The following is a 17,895-nucleotide window of genomic DNA, read 5'->3' on the forward strand; positions in this document are numbered from 1 at the left end:
CAAGAACTTTTTTATAATTTATATCTGATCGATATTCTGATATGAATTTTTTAAAATTTCCAATGGATCTTAAGACTAGTGATATATTCATATTTTTATCCTGAAGAGCTTTACTAACAGGATTTATTCTGTTAAGCAAATCGTGCCAAATTATTAAAGAGCAGATGAATCTATAGTCTTTGATTTTAAGACATAAAACTTGTGCTTCATTTTGATTTTCTTTATTGAAGTTGTCATTATTTAAAAATTCAAAAAGCGCATCAGAAATTTCTCCTAATTGGTAACATAGAGAGCAAATTGCTTTAATTTTGCTTTCCCAACGAGTTTCCAATGGCTGTTTTAATGTTATATTTGATATAATTTCAAAAGAATTGTCCAATGCCTTGGAGATGATGAAAAAAATTATATATTTCTTGTACAGTTGCAAAAAAACTATTTGTATCTGCATTTACTTTTGCTGGATCGTTGATCATTAAATTGAGAGTGTGCGCAGCACATGGAACGTAGAAAGCCCGAGGATTTTTAGTTAAAAGTAAATTTTGAAGCTCATTTTTCTTTCCCTTCATATTTGCTCCATTATCATAACTCTTGTCTCCCTTGTCAGTTACTTGTCCAAGTGTTTCTCATTTAATTCCCACGTTTCACTTTCTTCTTCACCAATTACATCATTATAAGAGCTTGTTGATAACCTAGGTTCATCAACATCAATTTCTGGTTTGTTTGGCTGATCTGTATCATCAGAAGAATTTTTAATTTTTTTTAATTAAAGTATTAAGAGCTCCGGCTTGTTTTTGAGCCAGTGCTTCTTTCGCAGCTTTTCTTTTTCGATTTTTTGCACTGATAACTTTTCCTTCATATCCACTTGTTTAATCTATTTTTGAAAATAAACTGAAATTTAAGAAATTAGATTTAAAATTTTTATAGTAATAAAATATTTTTATAGTAATCCTTAAAACAGAAACATCTGAATCCTTTCCGGTGACAACAGGAGTCCTGCAAGGTGTTATACTAGCAGCTTATTTGTTTTTAATATGTTTGGACTACCTCGTCCGGACCATCAACACATCGACTCCCATAATTAACATTAAAACATCCACCCACACCATGCAAATAACGGATCTTAGCTTTGCTGACGATGTTGCACTTATCGATACAGAACCAACAAATGCACAAAAACATCTTAGTCTACTAGAGGCACAGGCTAAACTTATTGGTCAGCAGATCCAAAAGTACAAAGTATTCTCAATAGGTTGTGAAAACTTTATACTTCATATCAACAATAAACCCTTAGAAAGAGTAAAGGACTTTCAATACTTTGGATCATACATCAGCAATACAGAAAATGATATCAGAAAACATAAACAGCTGGCTCTGGTCGTCCATAACAAACTCTGCCCCATCTGAAAATCATCATTAGTATCATTAAAGACAAAAATAAGACTACACTATGCAACCAGTAGATTCATCTTCTTGTATGCTTCTCAAACCTGGACAATAAGCACCAAAAAACTACAGATCTAATTAACTCATTTGGAACTACATGTCTCAGACTGATCCTTGGATACACCTGGATGGACCGAGTCACTAACTCTGCTGTGCTAAATCTGGCTAAGCAAGAACCATTTGTCAGTATAGTCAAAAAACTACAACTCAGATGGCTTGGGCATCAACTCAGACATCCTGAATTCTTGTCCTTTTTGAAATCCCTCATCCTGTACAAACCAGAAGATGGCAAACACAGTAGAGGAAGACCATGCAAACAATTTTGGCAATACATATGTGAAACCATCAGTAGGCTGAACTGCAAAACTCCATCTGACATCTACCAGTTAGCTCAAGATAGAGAGACTTGGAAGACCATAATTTGCAATATTTAATTTCTAATATAAATCTCTTTTCCCTTTTCACATTGTATCATATTGTGAATAAACTATGTATGTATAGTAATAAATAATATAATAATTTTTTGGGTTACAAAATAACTTTTGAAAAAAAATAATAATAACGGTCAGCTCTATATTTGAAGTTATTAGAAGAAAAATAAAAATAAAACCTTTATAAAAACTCCATAATTACAACAGGTAATCAATGATATAATTAATAATACTTACCAAGAGGAACTGTTTACAAGTACAAATATGCAGATTTTAAACGTCAAATGTAAGAACACTCTGAATAATTTGTCTTTATTTCATCACTGTCTTACAAATACTGTTCGATTAACGAGAGTAAGTGAATCATACTTTGAGCTATGGGGATGAAACGGACCGTTTTATAGTTGTCAATCTTAAAATCCTATTCTACTGACAAGGGCTGAATAGGATTTCCAGTGCCGAAATCAGCAGGGTAGTAAATGATATCTACTACTAACAGTAGCCAGAGCAAATGTAACTGAATTTTATTGTTTTTATTTCAAAATAGAAACCGTCCCCATGAAACGGACAGTTATAGTTGTCAATCTTAAAATCATATATCACATTACACCTGGTTAGAATTACTTACATTGGCAACATGACGATTTCACAGAGTTCTGCACTGGTTGAACCGGGCCAAACGACTACTAGCGCTTCAGTGGAATGAGACTCTAAGGTCCCGTTGAAAATACATTATGGGATAGGGTCGTTGCACAGGGCTGCTCTGAGCCGAGCGAAGCAGTGTGCTTGCTGCCTAAGAAGGTGCGTTCATGACAATCTTAGTGGGAGAAAATCTGATCTATTTTTATGCAGAATATGTAAATTTGCAGCAATTATATTGACTTATCTAATTATTATTACTTAATTCGTTTACAAAAATTTAAAGAAAGAATGAAACTACACACTAACACTTCAAAACAGCACCCACCTGCAATGCAGGCCTGCTTCCACCGGCCCTGACAGTATATGTATAATAGCAAAATAATACCCATGCTAATAAAATTCACATCAAAAGATAGTGCATGTGTAAGGTAAACGATATATAAAAAATCAAAAAGATTATATATATATATATAAAGCAATTTTACCTGTATATGAATAAAAAGGAGGCTTATCACTGTCAGTACTGCAGCATGTACAAAATATACAAAACATTTGCCATTCTCAAAAATACAGGAATCTGCCTTATAAATTTTTACTTTGACTCCAAATCTGATACAGTAGTCCCAGTTTTGTGCAGCATATTTGATAGCACTCAGAATTATTAAAGTTATTATAGGAACTGCAACAAGAAAGTTTGGCAACTGCTTCATCTGGTAATACCTAAGGAATCCAACATCCCAGTATTTATTCTGCACATAACCATATGATAAAGGAAGTTTTTTGGTGCACCACAAACTGGGCTCTGTGCCTGCTATCTTATAATCTCTCTCTAATGCATAGTCTTTTATTTCCTGAGGTAATGATGATGATAATGAATGAGTAACACAATATAAACGACTTGCATAAAATTGATAAATTATTAGAGGCACAGAACACATCATAAATTCGCCAAATGTTACTGAAAACCAGCTTTGCAGAGCCACTACTCTATATCCAATGGTCCTTCTACCTGGCACATAGAGTTGTAAAATAAAATGCTTCAATCGATAATAAAAAACAAAACCACTAGATACAATGCCATTGGATCTGACAATACAAGAAAGTCCAAATAATACAGCAGCCAAAGCAATCTTTCTCTTTTCCACAAGAAGCATTCCTGTAAAGGTCAAAAGACTAAAAAGTGATTCAGAATAACAGGAACTAAAGAAAATACTAGCTGGATTTATGCAGAAGAAAAATGCTGAAACAAAGGCATGCCTTTTGTCACTCATAACAAGTATAGTAAGTTCATATAAAATTAGTGCAGAAACAATAAATGATACAAAATTGATGAGCACACCACTGACCAGCAATAGACTATGAAAACTAAAAAGATCACAAAATACCACATTCAGAAGGCATGCCATAATATGCATTGCACAGGGAAAGAGTGGGAAAAAAGCAAGTGTATTTTCATAAGTATAACCATAATGAGCAATATGCATGAAGTACTGTGCATCCCAGTTCCTGAATCCTCCAAAAAGAAATGAGACTATGTTGTCACCAACAGTTTTATCCACCTGACCCGGACTATGAAAGCAATCAGCTTCGTGATCTGGTATGATGACATTAAAAATTATCTAGAAAGAGAAAAAAAAAAAGCATTTTTACTCAACTACTATACTTTTCAGATAAGTGTTTAATACTTTTGTATGCAAGACAATTTATTATTATTATTATTTAGGCCTCCAAGGAGTCAAAAGACTCATCGCAGGAGTTCCTTCCTAGGAAACACAAGTCTATCAAGACTCATCATCTCAATCATATCACCTCTCCTTCTTCTATCCACCAAACTCAGCAGTCCACATTCCCTCAGACGATCCTCATAACTAACATTGTACAGTCCTGAAACTGTCTTTGTTATCTGCCTGTGTATCCTTTCCACAGCCATTTTATCCCCTTCAAATCCTGGGAACCAAATCTGAGAACAGTAGTCTAAGTGTGGTCTAATCAGGGTCTTATACAACGAAATGATAACTCTTTTATCTCTGCAGGTCACTGTCCTTTTCATTATTGCAGCAATCCTCTGTGTTACCTTCACCACCTTTGCAATATGTCCTTTAAATTTCAGGTTTCTATCGATCATCAACCCCAGATCTCGTCTCCCCTACTTCCTCAAGTATATCTCCTCCAATAGAGTATGCAGCATCCCATCGATGTGTCCCAAACCTCAAGACCTTACATTTTGATCAAGCTCATGATAATCTTCAGATAAGAGATCAACAACTGTTATTTGTATATATTTATGTAAATCCCACCCATAAAAGGTTTTGTACAATGTTAGGTATTATATAATAGTACCATGGGTAGGCTAAGGGTTGGATAATCCAGGAGACCTGCTCTATAATTTAATATACATGTTAAATGATTTCAGGTGCAAAAGATGAAGCTGACTGGAAGAACAATAAAGAACATTCAACTCTGGTTATAAAAGTGCAACAGAGCAGACTGTTGCAGCAGACAAAATGATGCTCATAACAAATAATTTGAAAGAACACTAGAGATAATGAGAGAAAAAAGTAAGGTAAAGAGTGTATTACTTAAATATGACATGAGAGTGAAGACATGAAAAGTAGTGGTAGTGATGATGAATGACAATGTGCCGAAAGAGGGATTTGAATACACGTCTGAAATGAGCCTGACAGAAAAAGGAAGTGTGTTCTAAAAACATGTGAGGTCAATGATTCAGAACTAGGTTGACAGTAACAGAATTCTCTTTCATAGACAGCATGGATTTTCTAAAGGAGAATTGTATTTTAGCAATCTACTAACTTATTATAACAAGTGACAAATGCATTGAACAAGGGGAATGCATACAGAGAGTATATTTATGTTTTGCAAAGAACTTCAACATTTGCCACATGACAAGTTGGTAATTAAACTAGAACAGATGGGGTTGGATGGTAGATTAGTGCAATGGATTGGAAACTGGCTGTCTGATAGGTATCAGCAGGTTGTGTATGGAAGAGCGATATCCCTCAAAAAAGTACTATTGGTGTGCTTTGGGGTTTGTTGTTTAATTTGTATGTAAATGACACTGCATTCCAAAAAAAGAAAGGGTAAAAATGCATTTAAGACAATGTATGATGAGCTGTGCATCTGAGACTGTGACCTCTAGCAATGAGTCTCTCGACTCCATAAAGGTCTGATGATGACGATAATAATAATAATAATAAATTCCTGTAGAAAAAGCATAAGGCAAAAACTGAACATCTGTGAGAGAAGAATTCAAGTGATTCTGTGAGAGAGGGGGTCATTAATTATCATATTTTTCAGACCATAAGACACACCTGGGGTGCTTAAGGGTCAAAGCTATATAACTGAGAGGAGACCTCCACATAGCCTTTAAAGGAATGTGGAGAACCGACCAGGGCTTCTGACCTAATGTCCAATCCTCACCTTCTCGTGGTGCACCCTGTTAGGTATCTACCTGGATACTGAACGAACGAGGATGGGCTGGCAAATTTGGGATTTAGCCGACCAAATTCTTATTGGCTTAAACCAATATACAAAATGATGGCACAACATGACAAAATTTCATGCCGGCTGGGGCGTCGCCCAGTTAAACAAGGCCCCCGTTGTTTTCGCCAGGGAACCAGGGAGAAAAGCGAAAAGTCAGCTACTGGAACAAATCAGAAAGCACACTCCAACTCAACATCACCAGAGTTAAAGATCGGTACTATCAACATAAGAAGCCTGAATGGCAAAGAAATGGAGCTAGCTGAGGAATTAGATAAGTACCAGATCGACAAAATAGGGGTGACTGAAACAAAAAAGACAAAAACTGGTGAGATCTTTCTGAGCAATAAATATAAAATGTTATATTCAGGCAATGACAATCGAGGAAAAGAAGGGGTAGCCATAGTATGCAATACTAAATTTCAACATGCTAGATTTGATTATAGTGTCAGAAGGCATTTCAGTTAAAGACATAACTATTCTGCCTCCAGTTGGTGACGGTGATCATGCAGTACTCACTTGGGAAGTGACCAAGTTTATGAATGTTCCATTCAGAAAAAGTTACATGTTGAACTACAAAGCAGGAAATTATGACCAACTGAGGAGTATACTGAGTTCAGTGGAATGGGATCGGTTGCTGGGTGGAAAGGATATCGACAGTGTATGGGAAGCATTTAAACAATATTTAAATGATGTGAAATCAGAATGTGTCCCAAGAGTTCGAAGAATAAATAGCGTAGGAGTCAAATGGATGTGTAAACTTATTAAGCAAGAGATTCGTAAGAAAAGGACGATGTGGAAGGGATACTGTTTGCATAAGGATGACGTCCATTATGAACATTATAAGCAGCTGGCTAGAATAGTCACAACTGTTGTATGGAAAGCAAAGTCTGATTATGAAAAGAAACTGGCTCTGTATGCGAAAGACAACCCACAAGAATTCTATCGATATGCTGCAAGCAAAAGAAAGAAAGAATGAATATGAAAGAATAACTCTTCTAAATCCAGATGGAGTGAGGGTTACTGATGCAGAAGAGGTTGTTCAGTTAATGAGTGTCCCTTTTCGTCAAAAGCTATCAACCTTGTGAACGCAACATTGAGCTCACTGTTACCTCTTCACTAGATGAAGAAACACAGATGTGTGAGGCCGAGGTATTAGAGCTGTTGCACAAACTGAATAAGAATTCAGCAATAGGGACTGATGGAATATCAGCATGTGTACTAAAAAGAGTGTTCAGTTGAATTGATCATTCCTTTGACCAAGATGTTTAATATGAGTCTCAGAGCAGGGAAGATTCCGCAGGAATGGAAGGAATGTAAGGGTGGTGCAAAGACCGATGTATCAAACTATCGACCAATTAGTATCTCAGGAGTGGTGGTGAAGATTTTAGAAAAATTAGTTAGGGCCCGTATTCAGAAATGGGTTGACAGTGAATCTCTACTTTGCAATGAACAACATGGGTTTACTAAGGGAAGGTCATGTTTTAGCAACTTGCTCACATTCCATGACAATGTTACCATTGAACTAGACAAGGGGAATGGATGCACCATGATACTTTTCGATTTTGCTAAGGCTTTTGACAGAATACAACATGACAGACTGCTGCATAAATTGGAGAAAATGGGTTTGGGTTATACAACATTAGCAATGATAAGAGGATGGCTGACTGACAGATATCAAAAAGTGGTATACGGGGGATCTGAGTCTGCAAGGTTTAAGGTAATAAGTGGTATACCGCTTGGTCCACTGTTATTCAATCAGTACATTAATGATATTGGGAAGGATTTGACAAGCAACATACAGTTATTTGCTAATGATGCAAAGATAGGCAGGGTAATCATGAATGCTGCTGATATGCAGTCCTTGCAGAATGATTTGAATAAGCTGGAATTGTGGGCATGGGAAAATGGGTGTCAGTTCAATGTCAGTAAATGTAAAGTCATTCACTTCGGCATGATTTCCTATCCAATGTCGTATTATATTGGTGGGATTAGGCTAGAAGAAACTGATGAGGCTAGGGATCTTGGAGTGTTAATAGATAGGAAGTTGAAGTTCAGGGGCCATGTGACAAAGATTGCAAATACAACTCAAAAGATAATTGCAATGCTCAAATGAACGTTCACATAAGGATGTTATTTTGCCTCTTTACAAGGCCTTGATAAGACCTCACTTTGACTATTGTGCACAGGTCTGGTCTCCTGGTTTCCGATGTGATTCTGATATATTGGAGAGAGTACAAAGGCGAGTGTTAAAAATGATACCAGGATTGTCGAATACTGATTATGAAAACAGGTTGAGAATTTGTAGATTGCAGACACTAGCAAATAGGAGAAAGAGGGGTGATATGATTGAGACTTACAAACTGCTAAAAGGGTCATACAAGATTTCAATTGATGGGATTTTTCAATTTATGGAGGGTGGGGAAAGGACAAGAGGGCATCCTTGGAAGCTGAGAATGAAGGCTGCCAAGAAGGATGTAAGGGCCAGATTTTTCTCTCAGAGGGTGGTGCGTGATTGGAATGGATTGTCATTGATTGTTGTGAGTGCAAGCAGAGTGAATGAATTCAAGAATAAGTATGATAGCTGGTGTGTGTAGTATGTGGCCTCCCTCGATGAGTCTCTGACTCCCTGGACGTCTCTCTTAATAATAATAATAATAATATAAAATACGAGGCTAATCCTCTTGAATGGCAGGCAGTCTCGAGTAGAATGATGTGGGCAAATATCAGAATGGGGAACTGAACAATGAGACTAATTTGTGCCTATAGTCCAACAGAAGGCTCTACTAAGGTAGAAGGAGCAAAGCTAATAATAATTGCAAATACCTGTTGGATTTCTGTTCAGGACATGGACTGGTTATTACTAACACCATGTTCCAACATAAAAATGTGCACAAATTCACATGGAGAGAAGAGGCAAGGAATAAGAAAAGTCTCACTGATTATGTTATTGTTGATAGTGATGTTTTCTCCCTGGTGTAGGACACCAGAGTGTACAGAAGATTTGAAATTGGAAGTGATCACTATTTAGTCTTGAGCAGGATAAAATTTAATTTCATATTGAAAAGAATGACATGTAAGAAAGTTGTAAAGCGAATAAAAGTTGAGCAGCTCTCAGATGTCAACTGTAGACTAAAATACACAAAGATTATTGAAGAAAAGATGAAAGAGTTTGAGAACAAGAACCAAACCTTGGAGATTCAGTGGCAAACCTTGAAGAAAATCCAGACTGATTCAGCCAGAGAGGCATGTTGTGAGGTTGTCTGCAAGGAGAGAAAAATCAGATCTCCATGGTGGACACAGGAAGTAAGAGGCAGTAAAGGCAAAGAAGAAAGCATATCAAAAGTTCCTGGCAAATAAGTCAGCTTTTGCTCTTAGAGAATACAGAGACAAATGTAAGAAAGCAAAACACTGTGTAAAACTAGCTGAACAAAAGTCATGGGAGGACTTTAGCAAGAACATAGAAAATAAATATCAAGAAGGAGGTAAAATATTCTGGAGGTTGTTGAAGAAGCTTAGAAATGGAGGAAGGAGTGCTGTAAAAGGAGATAGAGATGATAAAGGTGACATGAAAACGGGAGAAAAAGATATCCTTGAAGTATGGAGTAATTATTTCGAAAAATTGCTAAATGAAACAAGCAGTGATAGCACAGTGGTAAAAAACACTCAACAGGCATACAGTCACGAATACATATCCATACTTGAAGTAGAAAAAGCCAACAAAGGCTTGAAATGTGGAAAGGCAGCAGGAGTAGATGATATCCAACCAGAAATGCTGAAGTATGGTGGCATAAAAGTCTTACAGTGGCTGCACTGCACAGTTCAGAAGGCGTGGACAGAGGGACGAATTCCTGATGATTGGAGTACAGCTCTCATAGTACCCATATATAAAAAGGGAAATAAAACTGAATGTGAGAATTACAGAGGTATTTTCCGACTGAGTGTTCTGGGCAAGATTTATGCCAGTATACTTAAGAAACAGTTGACAAGAAAAGCTTGGTGAAGAACAAGCTGAATTCACGCCAAATAGAGGCTGTCAGGATCAGAATTTCACTTTACGACAATTAGTTGAGAAAGCATGGGAATATAACAAAGTTCTATGTTTACGTTTCGTCGATCTGGAAAAGGCATACGACAAAGTGCCAAGAGAGAAGCTATTCAATACACTACAGTTATATGGTGTCAATAGGGTATTATATCAAGCAATACTCAGTCTTTATTTGAGTTGCAAGTCAGCAGATAGAATTGAAGGAAGTATAGGCAGATGGCTTAATGTTAAATCTGGTGTGAGACAAGGATGTACATTATCCCCTCTGTTATTCATTATCTATATGGATCACATTATGAAGGAAAGTGGTATTAAACATGATATCAAAATTGGAAATGTTAATGTCAGCTCTTTGCTTTATGCGGATGATGTTATACTTCTAAATAAATCCACTACAAATTTGCAAGATTCCCTGAATAAATTGAATAACTGTTGTAATAGATATGATATGAAGGTCAGCAATAAAAAGATAAAGACAATGAAAATAGGTAGAATCATTGAAAATGTCAACTGTGTTTTGAATGGAGAACCTGTTTAACAAGTAAACATTTCAGCTACTTAGGCACAATTTTTAGTGAAGATGGTAAATTAAATATGGAAATAGACAACAGAATCAACAAAGCTGGTATGGTAGGAAGTCAATTGAATAAATTCATATGGAATAAGAGAGAAATTAGTCAGAACACTAAATTAGCTGTATACAAGACAGTGTTCAAACCAGTTTTAACTTATGGATCTGAGAGCTGTGTCAGAAGTAAAACACTTCCCCAAAGACTAGAGACCACAGATATGAGAGTCCTGAGAAAGATTATAGGCGTGAACAGATGCCACCAATGGCAATATCATATTAAAAACGAGGATATTAGGAAAGAACTTGACATTGTCAGCATCCAGGAATGCGTTAGCAGAGCTAATCTCAGGTGGTATGGTCACTTAAACAGAATGGGCGAGGAAAGATTAGCAAAACAAGCCAGGTTGGCTGGAAAATGACCCAGAGGAAGGCCAAGATATAGGTGGATTGATACGGTACAATGTGCCTTAGACGATAAAAATATAAGATCTGATAATGTTGGAGTCTTGACAAGTAACAGACTGATTTGGAGGAAAATTGTAGATAGGAAGTTAGTAATGATGTAAATTTTTCATGTAGTACTATCATATCCTGTACACCCCTTGAGGGTACATGTCAGGAATTTGATGATGATATGACACACCTTTTTACATAGAGAAACTGATTTAGAATTGGGGTGTATCTTATTGTTCGAAGCTAATTGATACTGGGTAAGTCATGGTTTCCTATGTTTTTGATGCGAGCCAAACGCATCTCACTGCATATGTGGAAATCACTTGATTTACATACAAAAACTTTACCGCCATCAATAGCAGTTAGTCAGAGAGCACATGTGGTTGTGAACAGATGAGACCATTATTAAGTCTTTTAAAAAATGCAGCATAAGTAATGTGATGGATGGTACTGAAGATGACTTAATTTTTGAAGAGAGTGATAATAATAGTTTAGACAATAATACGAAAAGTGACAGTAATGAGACGAGTGAAAACAAACTGAATGCTCCTGGTATAAGTTATTGTAATAATAAATGAAATTTAAGGTTTGTGAATATTTTTATATAATAATATATTTTTGCTAAAAATTGTCTCATAAATTTGGGGTGTGTCTTTTCGTCCAAAAAATACGGTAACACATTTATGGGGGCTACGTTTTGAATGTGCCACATATCTGGCAGAAGCTCACTTCACTTCTCTTCTGCTGTAGATGGGTAGACACATTTTTACATCTTTGATAATATATATATGGAACATCAATTTCAAGTTTTTTCATTAGAATTTTCAAGTATAACTAATATTTGTAAACTGTTGTCATAGCATACAAATACACAAACCAGCCACTGAATTAGAAACATTTACAGATATATGCAAATGTCACTTAAGCAGCATATATGTAAAATGCTTGGTCACGTGTGTAACTACATGTTCTAGGCAATTATCTAAGAATGTTGCTAGTCGGTAATCATCAATAGTGCTGATCACAATGAGAAAAGCAAAGGATCTTTTAGAGTTCAATAAAGGGCATACTGTGAATCCACGTCTCCCTGGAACCACAATTTTGAAAACAGCAGGGCTAACTGGTTTCTTAAATGGTAACATATCCCAGGTTTTTAATCAGTGGAGAAATAGCCTACCCACATTTCTTGTCATAACTGTGGTCCTAAGACAGTCTGTCAGGAACGAGATTGCTATCTCACTGGACAATGCACAAGGAATTGAAGAGGATCGGTACTGGTAGTTGCATGCCTTTGCAGAAACAACTGATTTCTGTGAACTTTCTAATTCAGTGGCTGGTATGTGAACAAACAATTAAATTATAGAATTTCTTAATTATCAATAAAATATATAATCAGAAAGCAAAAAGTCGTTTCCCTTCTAATATAACTTTGCTTCTTTTTTCTAGAAAACATACATACAATTTGTGGCAAGAATAACAGGTAGAAAGCAGGACGTATAAGAGGTTTGTCATATGATGTCCCATAAACTTGCAGTGAATGGCAATTTGTGTTGTGCCTGGCAAGAACATGTTAACCTGATTGTCCACCTCTGAAGAGCATCAAGCAATGCTAGCAGTGACTAGCAGTATGCAGTATTTCATGTTTGTATGTATTTGTATGGGTGAAAAAGTAATGCTAGTAGAGATCTGGGGGGTGCACCACCCAAAATATGTTAGCAGTAAGCATTATTTCATTTTTGGGTGTATTTGTATGGATGAAAAAGTAATGCCTTTTGTGAAAAAGTGCGAGTTTATTGGCACCTGCAAATGCTATGAGATATGTATGTACCAGGAATGACTGGAAGTGTAGATCAGACCGAGAAGATAAATTCAATTGTGCTTAGATATATTTAGATGAGTGAATATATTAGCTACTCTTATATGCTAACCTAAAGATCCACTTAACCATCTTGATCATCCTGCCTCATGTAAACATAAATACTTCAGAAAAACCAAAAAAACAGCTAACATCCACCTAGAAAAACCGATAAAATATATCCATCATCTACACTACAGCCATAGACACAGACCACTAGATCCAATGGGAAAAATCTCCCTCTTATACAGAAACAGATACAAATCGTAGAGACCGTTCCTGAAATTTGCCATGGCAATACAAAATTCTCTCTAAACCTAAGCAAATTCAGCTGCTTAGGTTTAGAGACTGTATGCAAAATTCCACCCATCACACCCACAGAAAACACCAGTTAGGACTGTAGGAATTGGGAGACCACTGTGAGATAGTCTCCCAGCTCCTTGCAGTCACCAACATTAATGGTAATTTAAAATCAGTCTGTTTGCCTTCCTGCTGGTGTCCCTGCACACACATGCTTATTATTTGTTTGTGTCCATGAAAATGTCTTGGTGACAAGGCAAAATATTGGCTTATAATCTAATTAGCTAAATAAATTTAATTAATTATCATTTTTAGATGTGTTTTCTCCATTAAACAACAAATAAAATTAGTCTGAATACCTAATGGTATTCAAAACTAATTTTAATTTATGGGCCTGAGAGTTTAAAATTATGAAACAGTTGATCAAAGACTAGAGACCACAGATAGAGTCTGAGAAAAATTGGGGGGGGGGGGGGGGGAGAGATGCCATCAATAGCAAAATCATATTAAAAATGACAATAATAGAAAGGAACCTGACACCATTGGCAATCAAGAATATGTACAGAGGATAATCTAAATAATACAGTCAGTTAAACGGAATGGATGAGGAAAAGTTAACAAAAGAAACGTTTCATGATAGGATGGCGGGGAAAAAGATTATCAAGCTGGATTGATGCAGTTAGTAGTAGCTTAGAAGAGAAGACCAAAATATAAGATCTAACAATGTATGATTTCTGGCAAATAACATTAATTTGGAAACTAGTAATAATGTTAACTTCATGATGTAGTGCTGATTTAGTATACTGTGCACCCCTTGAGGGTATACAGAATACTTTCCATCCCATGATGATGGAAAGTGGGCAAGATAGTCTCCCATCACATGAGGGTACCAAAACAGAAGCACTAAATCATAAGCCAATCAGCAGCTCTGCATGCTAATTTAGTTTAGAAATGTTAGTAAGGGAGAGAGAGAGTTCAGGAATGAATGGACAGGGAATCTATACTCTGCAAAAAGGGAGATCTTGTCTAAGTAATTTTTTCGTCATTTTATGATAAAGTTATGACTTATATGAATAAATTAAAGATATACCACAATGTTAGTGGGCTATGCTAAGGAATTTGACAAAATATCACAAACGTGGTTGTTGTATAAACCCAATTTGAAAATGGAAAATAAAGTAGTAACATGGTCGAGAAGATAGCTTCTGAGTACAGAAAATAATGTATGGTGAGGAGGGCAGTTGAAGAGATCAAAAGTGAATACTACAGGACCACTGCAAGTTAACTATTAATGTTCAATTTTTATATTAATGATATTGGAAATGCTTAGGAAATATTTCCAACTGTCTGAAGGGAATGCTAATTTACATAGTAATAAGAAATAATTCTCATATGAAGTTCATGCAATACAATCTGAATAGGCTGGCGCTATGGACAAATAATGGATGACAGTTCCATGATACCAAAATCAAAACTATGTTTTGGTCTGAAAAGGTTCCAGAAAACATTATACTGATGGAATTATAGTATGCTCCCAGAGGACAGTATTTCAGAGTGATAGTTTGAGAAGGTAGTTTTAAGTTTAGAGAACACATTACAAAGTGAAGAATACTGCACAGAAGATAATTGATGCTATGGACTAACATGTGAAGATAGAGATGTCACTGTGCCTATTTACATGACCTTGATATGACCATTTCTAGACAGCTGTGCCCAGATCCAGTCTCCTGGATGGGGCGAGAAGATCAGAAAACTGTGAAGAAGTGTGGAGGTAAATAATCAGATGATATCAAAACTATGAAATACTGGATATGAGAAAAAAAATGAAATATATACTGTATATACCTAACGGACATGCAGAGGAGTAATGTGATAGAGAAATGAAAGGATTTTATGGAACAATGATAGATGAATCATTATATAGTGGGGGAAGAGAGAAAGAGAAAGAACTAAGGACAATACCAAGAAATTAAGAGTACAGAAAGGGTGATTTTTCTCTTGGCAAGTGAGTAGAATGGACTTCCATCAGGAGTGGCAAGTGCATCATTTGTGAACAATTCTAAGGAAATGAATGGTAGATGAAAAGGAATGGTAGATGATGTGTGGGTTGGGTGGACCTCCTGCAAAGTCCTTGGATTTCCTTAAAGTACCCACATAATTGACTGCAGCTCATTGTCTGAGCTACCTTTACCACTTAATTCTGTCATCTAATTCAGAATGTGATGTCAATATAAGCAACGAATGTTACTCTTATCAATCTGAAACTGAACAAACTACTACAACAGATCATACACAACAAATTAAATGACCTAGTGAAACATATTGATCTGTATGTATCTTTAGAATAAGTGTGAAAGTTAAGAATCCCTGCTAGCTCTGGTGTCTTCAGTTTCTTGAGGTATAAGTCATGAGAATAAATGTATACCGCCTGCAGAAAGGTTCTCTAGTATTTTGCATTGTACAGTCCTGATGTGACATCTGTATGTATCTTTAGAATAAGTGTGAAAGTTAAGAATCCCTGCTAGCTCTGGTGTCTTCAATTTCTTGAGGTATACGTCATGAGAATAAATGTATACCGCCTGCATTAAGGTTCTCTAGTATATTGCACTGTAGTCCTGATGTGACAGTTATATGATTTAGAAATATGGTAAAAAAAAAGTTCTAAAATGATCCTGAAGATACTTGCTCTTGATCTGGAATAGTTCCATAAGAATGTCGGTATAGTAAGCGAAAAGAGCAGCGTGAAAGATTCCACCACAAGTGAAAAGGAGACACTAGAAGATAGGCAAGATGGCAGATTACTTTTGGCATTAAAGAAAAATCGTATTCAAAACAAAAGAACAGAACTCTAGGATTTTCTTCAAGAAAAAAACAGATAAATAATAAATAAAATTAGGGTTATAAGAGACTAATTTCCTTTAGTCGTTCAATACGACCAGAAAAGTTGCTGTTCGCAGTTTTCTCTCAATTAACAATACTTATATTTTTAATTCATAACCAATAACTACTGGAAAAACTCACCTGCAAAACTATTATAATTAATCGTGATAAAAAAGCACAATAAACAACTTGCTTCTCTTGCTTATCCAGCACAATCATAGTTACCGAAAACACTTCAAAGTTCCAAAATATATGACGCTACGTCATTTTTCACAATGAATAGTTGTCAATGTTATATTTATGCATTTTCTCGTTTTCACTGATCATCGCTATTCATTCGTTGAACTACCTATTTACACAACTTGTACTAAACTCATTGCAAACAATAACACATTTCACTTCAAAACTAGCAGAAACTCGTTCAAACCTACAGGAAATAAGGAGGTTCTTCAAAATATTCCCTATTTAATCAGCTCCCTACCATTAACTATTAATTATTTCAAAAATTATATATATATATATATATATATATATATATATATCAAAAAAAAAAAAAATCAGCTAACGCCTTTTTATTCCCCGTATACGGGGAGTAGGCGAGGCCATTTAGCCCTATCTAACTTTTGGAGACTGAGTGGGCGGTTCAATCTCCACTGGTACCAATCAGAGACAGATGGCCCAAGGCTATCACTAATTAAGCGGTACTCAGTGAAGAGAGACGGCTCAAATGTGCCGCCATCTCGTGGTCCCTAACCCTAACACAATATATTTAATGTCTGAAATAATGTGAGTTCTACGGTCGGTTTTCTTGAGTTTACGGGACGAAAAACCCGCTTGCCCGTGCCAGAGATCGACTAACTCGGGAACCGGTCGAAAAAAGGCTTAGAAAAATTTTCCCTAGTCGCCGACTAGACTCGAAACCATGTCTTCCTTCGTGCGGCCAAGCGCCGTGGTGTGCAAACGCCACATCCACTAAGCTACCAAAGACTATATTACTATAATGGGAGACTGGAATGGAGTGGTGGGAGAAGAAGAGGATGGGAGTGTAGTAGGAAGATACGGACTAGGTAATAGAAATGAGAGAGGGAAAAGGTTAGTTGAATTCTGTAAAGAAAATAAACTACTAATTACGAATACTTGGTTTAAAAAATCAAAGAGAAGACTACACACATGAAAAAAACAGGAGATACGGAAAGATATCAAATTGATTACATTATAGTAAAGCAAAGATACAAAAATAGTGTAAAAAATGCATGCACGTAACCTGGAGCCGATATTTACTCTGAGTACAACCTACTATTCATAGAAATAAGTGTGAAACTAAAGAAGTTAAAGAAGCTATGAAAAGGGAAAAAATAGAACTTAGAGAAATTAAAAATTAACCAAGGTAAATAGGTTGGAGAAAGAATTAGAGGAAACAAGTTTTGTCAAAACTGAAGATCCGGAAAAGAAATGGGAACAAGTTAAAGAGAAAATAAAGAATGCAGAAGAAGAAATTGGATATGTGAAAGCTAAAAGAATAATAATAATAAAAAAAACCTTGGATAACTAATAAGATGATTTCTCTAAAGGAAGAAAGAAGAAAATGGAAAAATAAAGACATCCCAGAAGGGAAAATATAATATAGAACCCTGAATGACAAATTGAGAAGGAAAGCAGAAAGAAGTAGAGGAGATTGGCTTAGAAAACAATGTGAACAAATTGAAAATTGTGAGAAAGTGGGAAGATATGATGTTTTGTACGAAAAAGCAAGAAGCATGAACCCCAAGAGAAA

At 35.9% G+C, this 17,895-nt stretch overlaps 1 protein-coding gene across 1 annotated transcript in view; it reads right to left on the bottom strand.

Moving 5' to 3' along the window:
* PIG-V (phosphatidylinositol glycan anchor biosynthesis class V) overlaps window positions 1–16,574 on the bottom strand; it is a 37,747-nt gene extending 21,173 nt beyond the window's left edge. Inside the window, exons 1-2 of the mRNA XM_090410120.1 lie at window positions 16,263–16,574; window positions 3,002–4,135 (exon numbers count right to left, since the gene is read on the bottom strand). Coding sequence (XP_090266246.1) covers window positions 3,002–4,135; window positions 16,263–16,340 — 1,212 coding nt within the window. The 5' untranslated portion in view covers window positions 16,341–16,574. The remainder of the gene's footprint in view (window positions 1–3,001; window positions 4,136–16,262) is intronic.
* Between the last annotated feature and the right edge of the window lie 1,321 nt (window positions 16,575–17,895).

The sequence above is a fragment of the Typopeltis vanoorti genome, chromosome 20, assembly GCF_054136105.1.
Source record: "Typopeltis vanoorti isolate ZY-2024b chromosome 20, IOZ_Tvanoo_1.0, whole genome shotgun sequence".
NCBI lineage: Eukaryota > Metazoa > Arthropoda > Arachnida > Uropygi > Thelyphonidae > Typopeltis > Typopeltis vanoorti.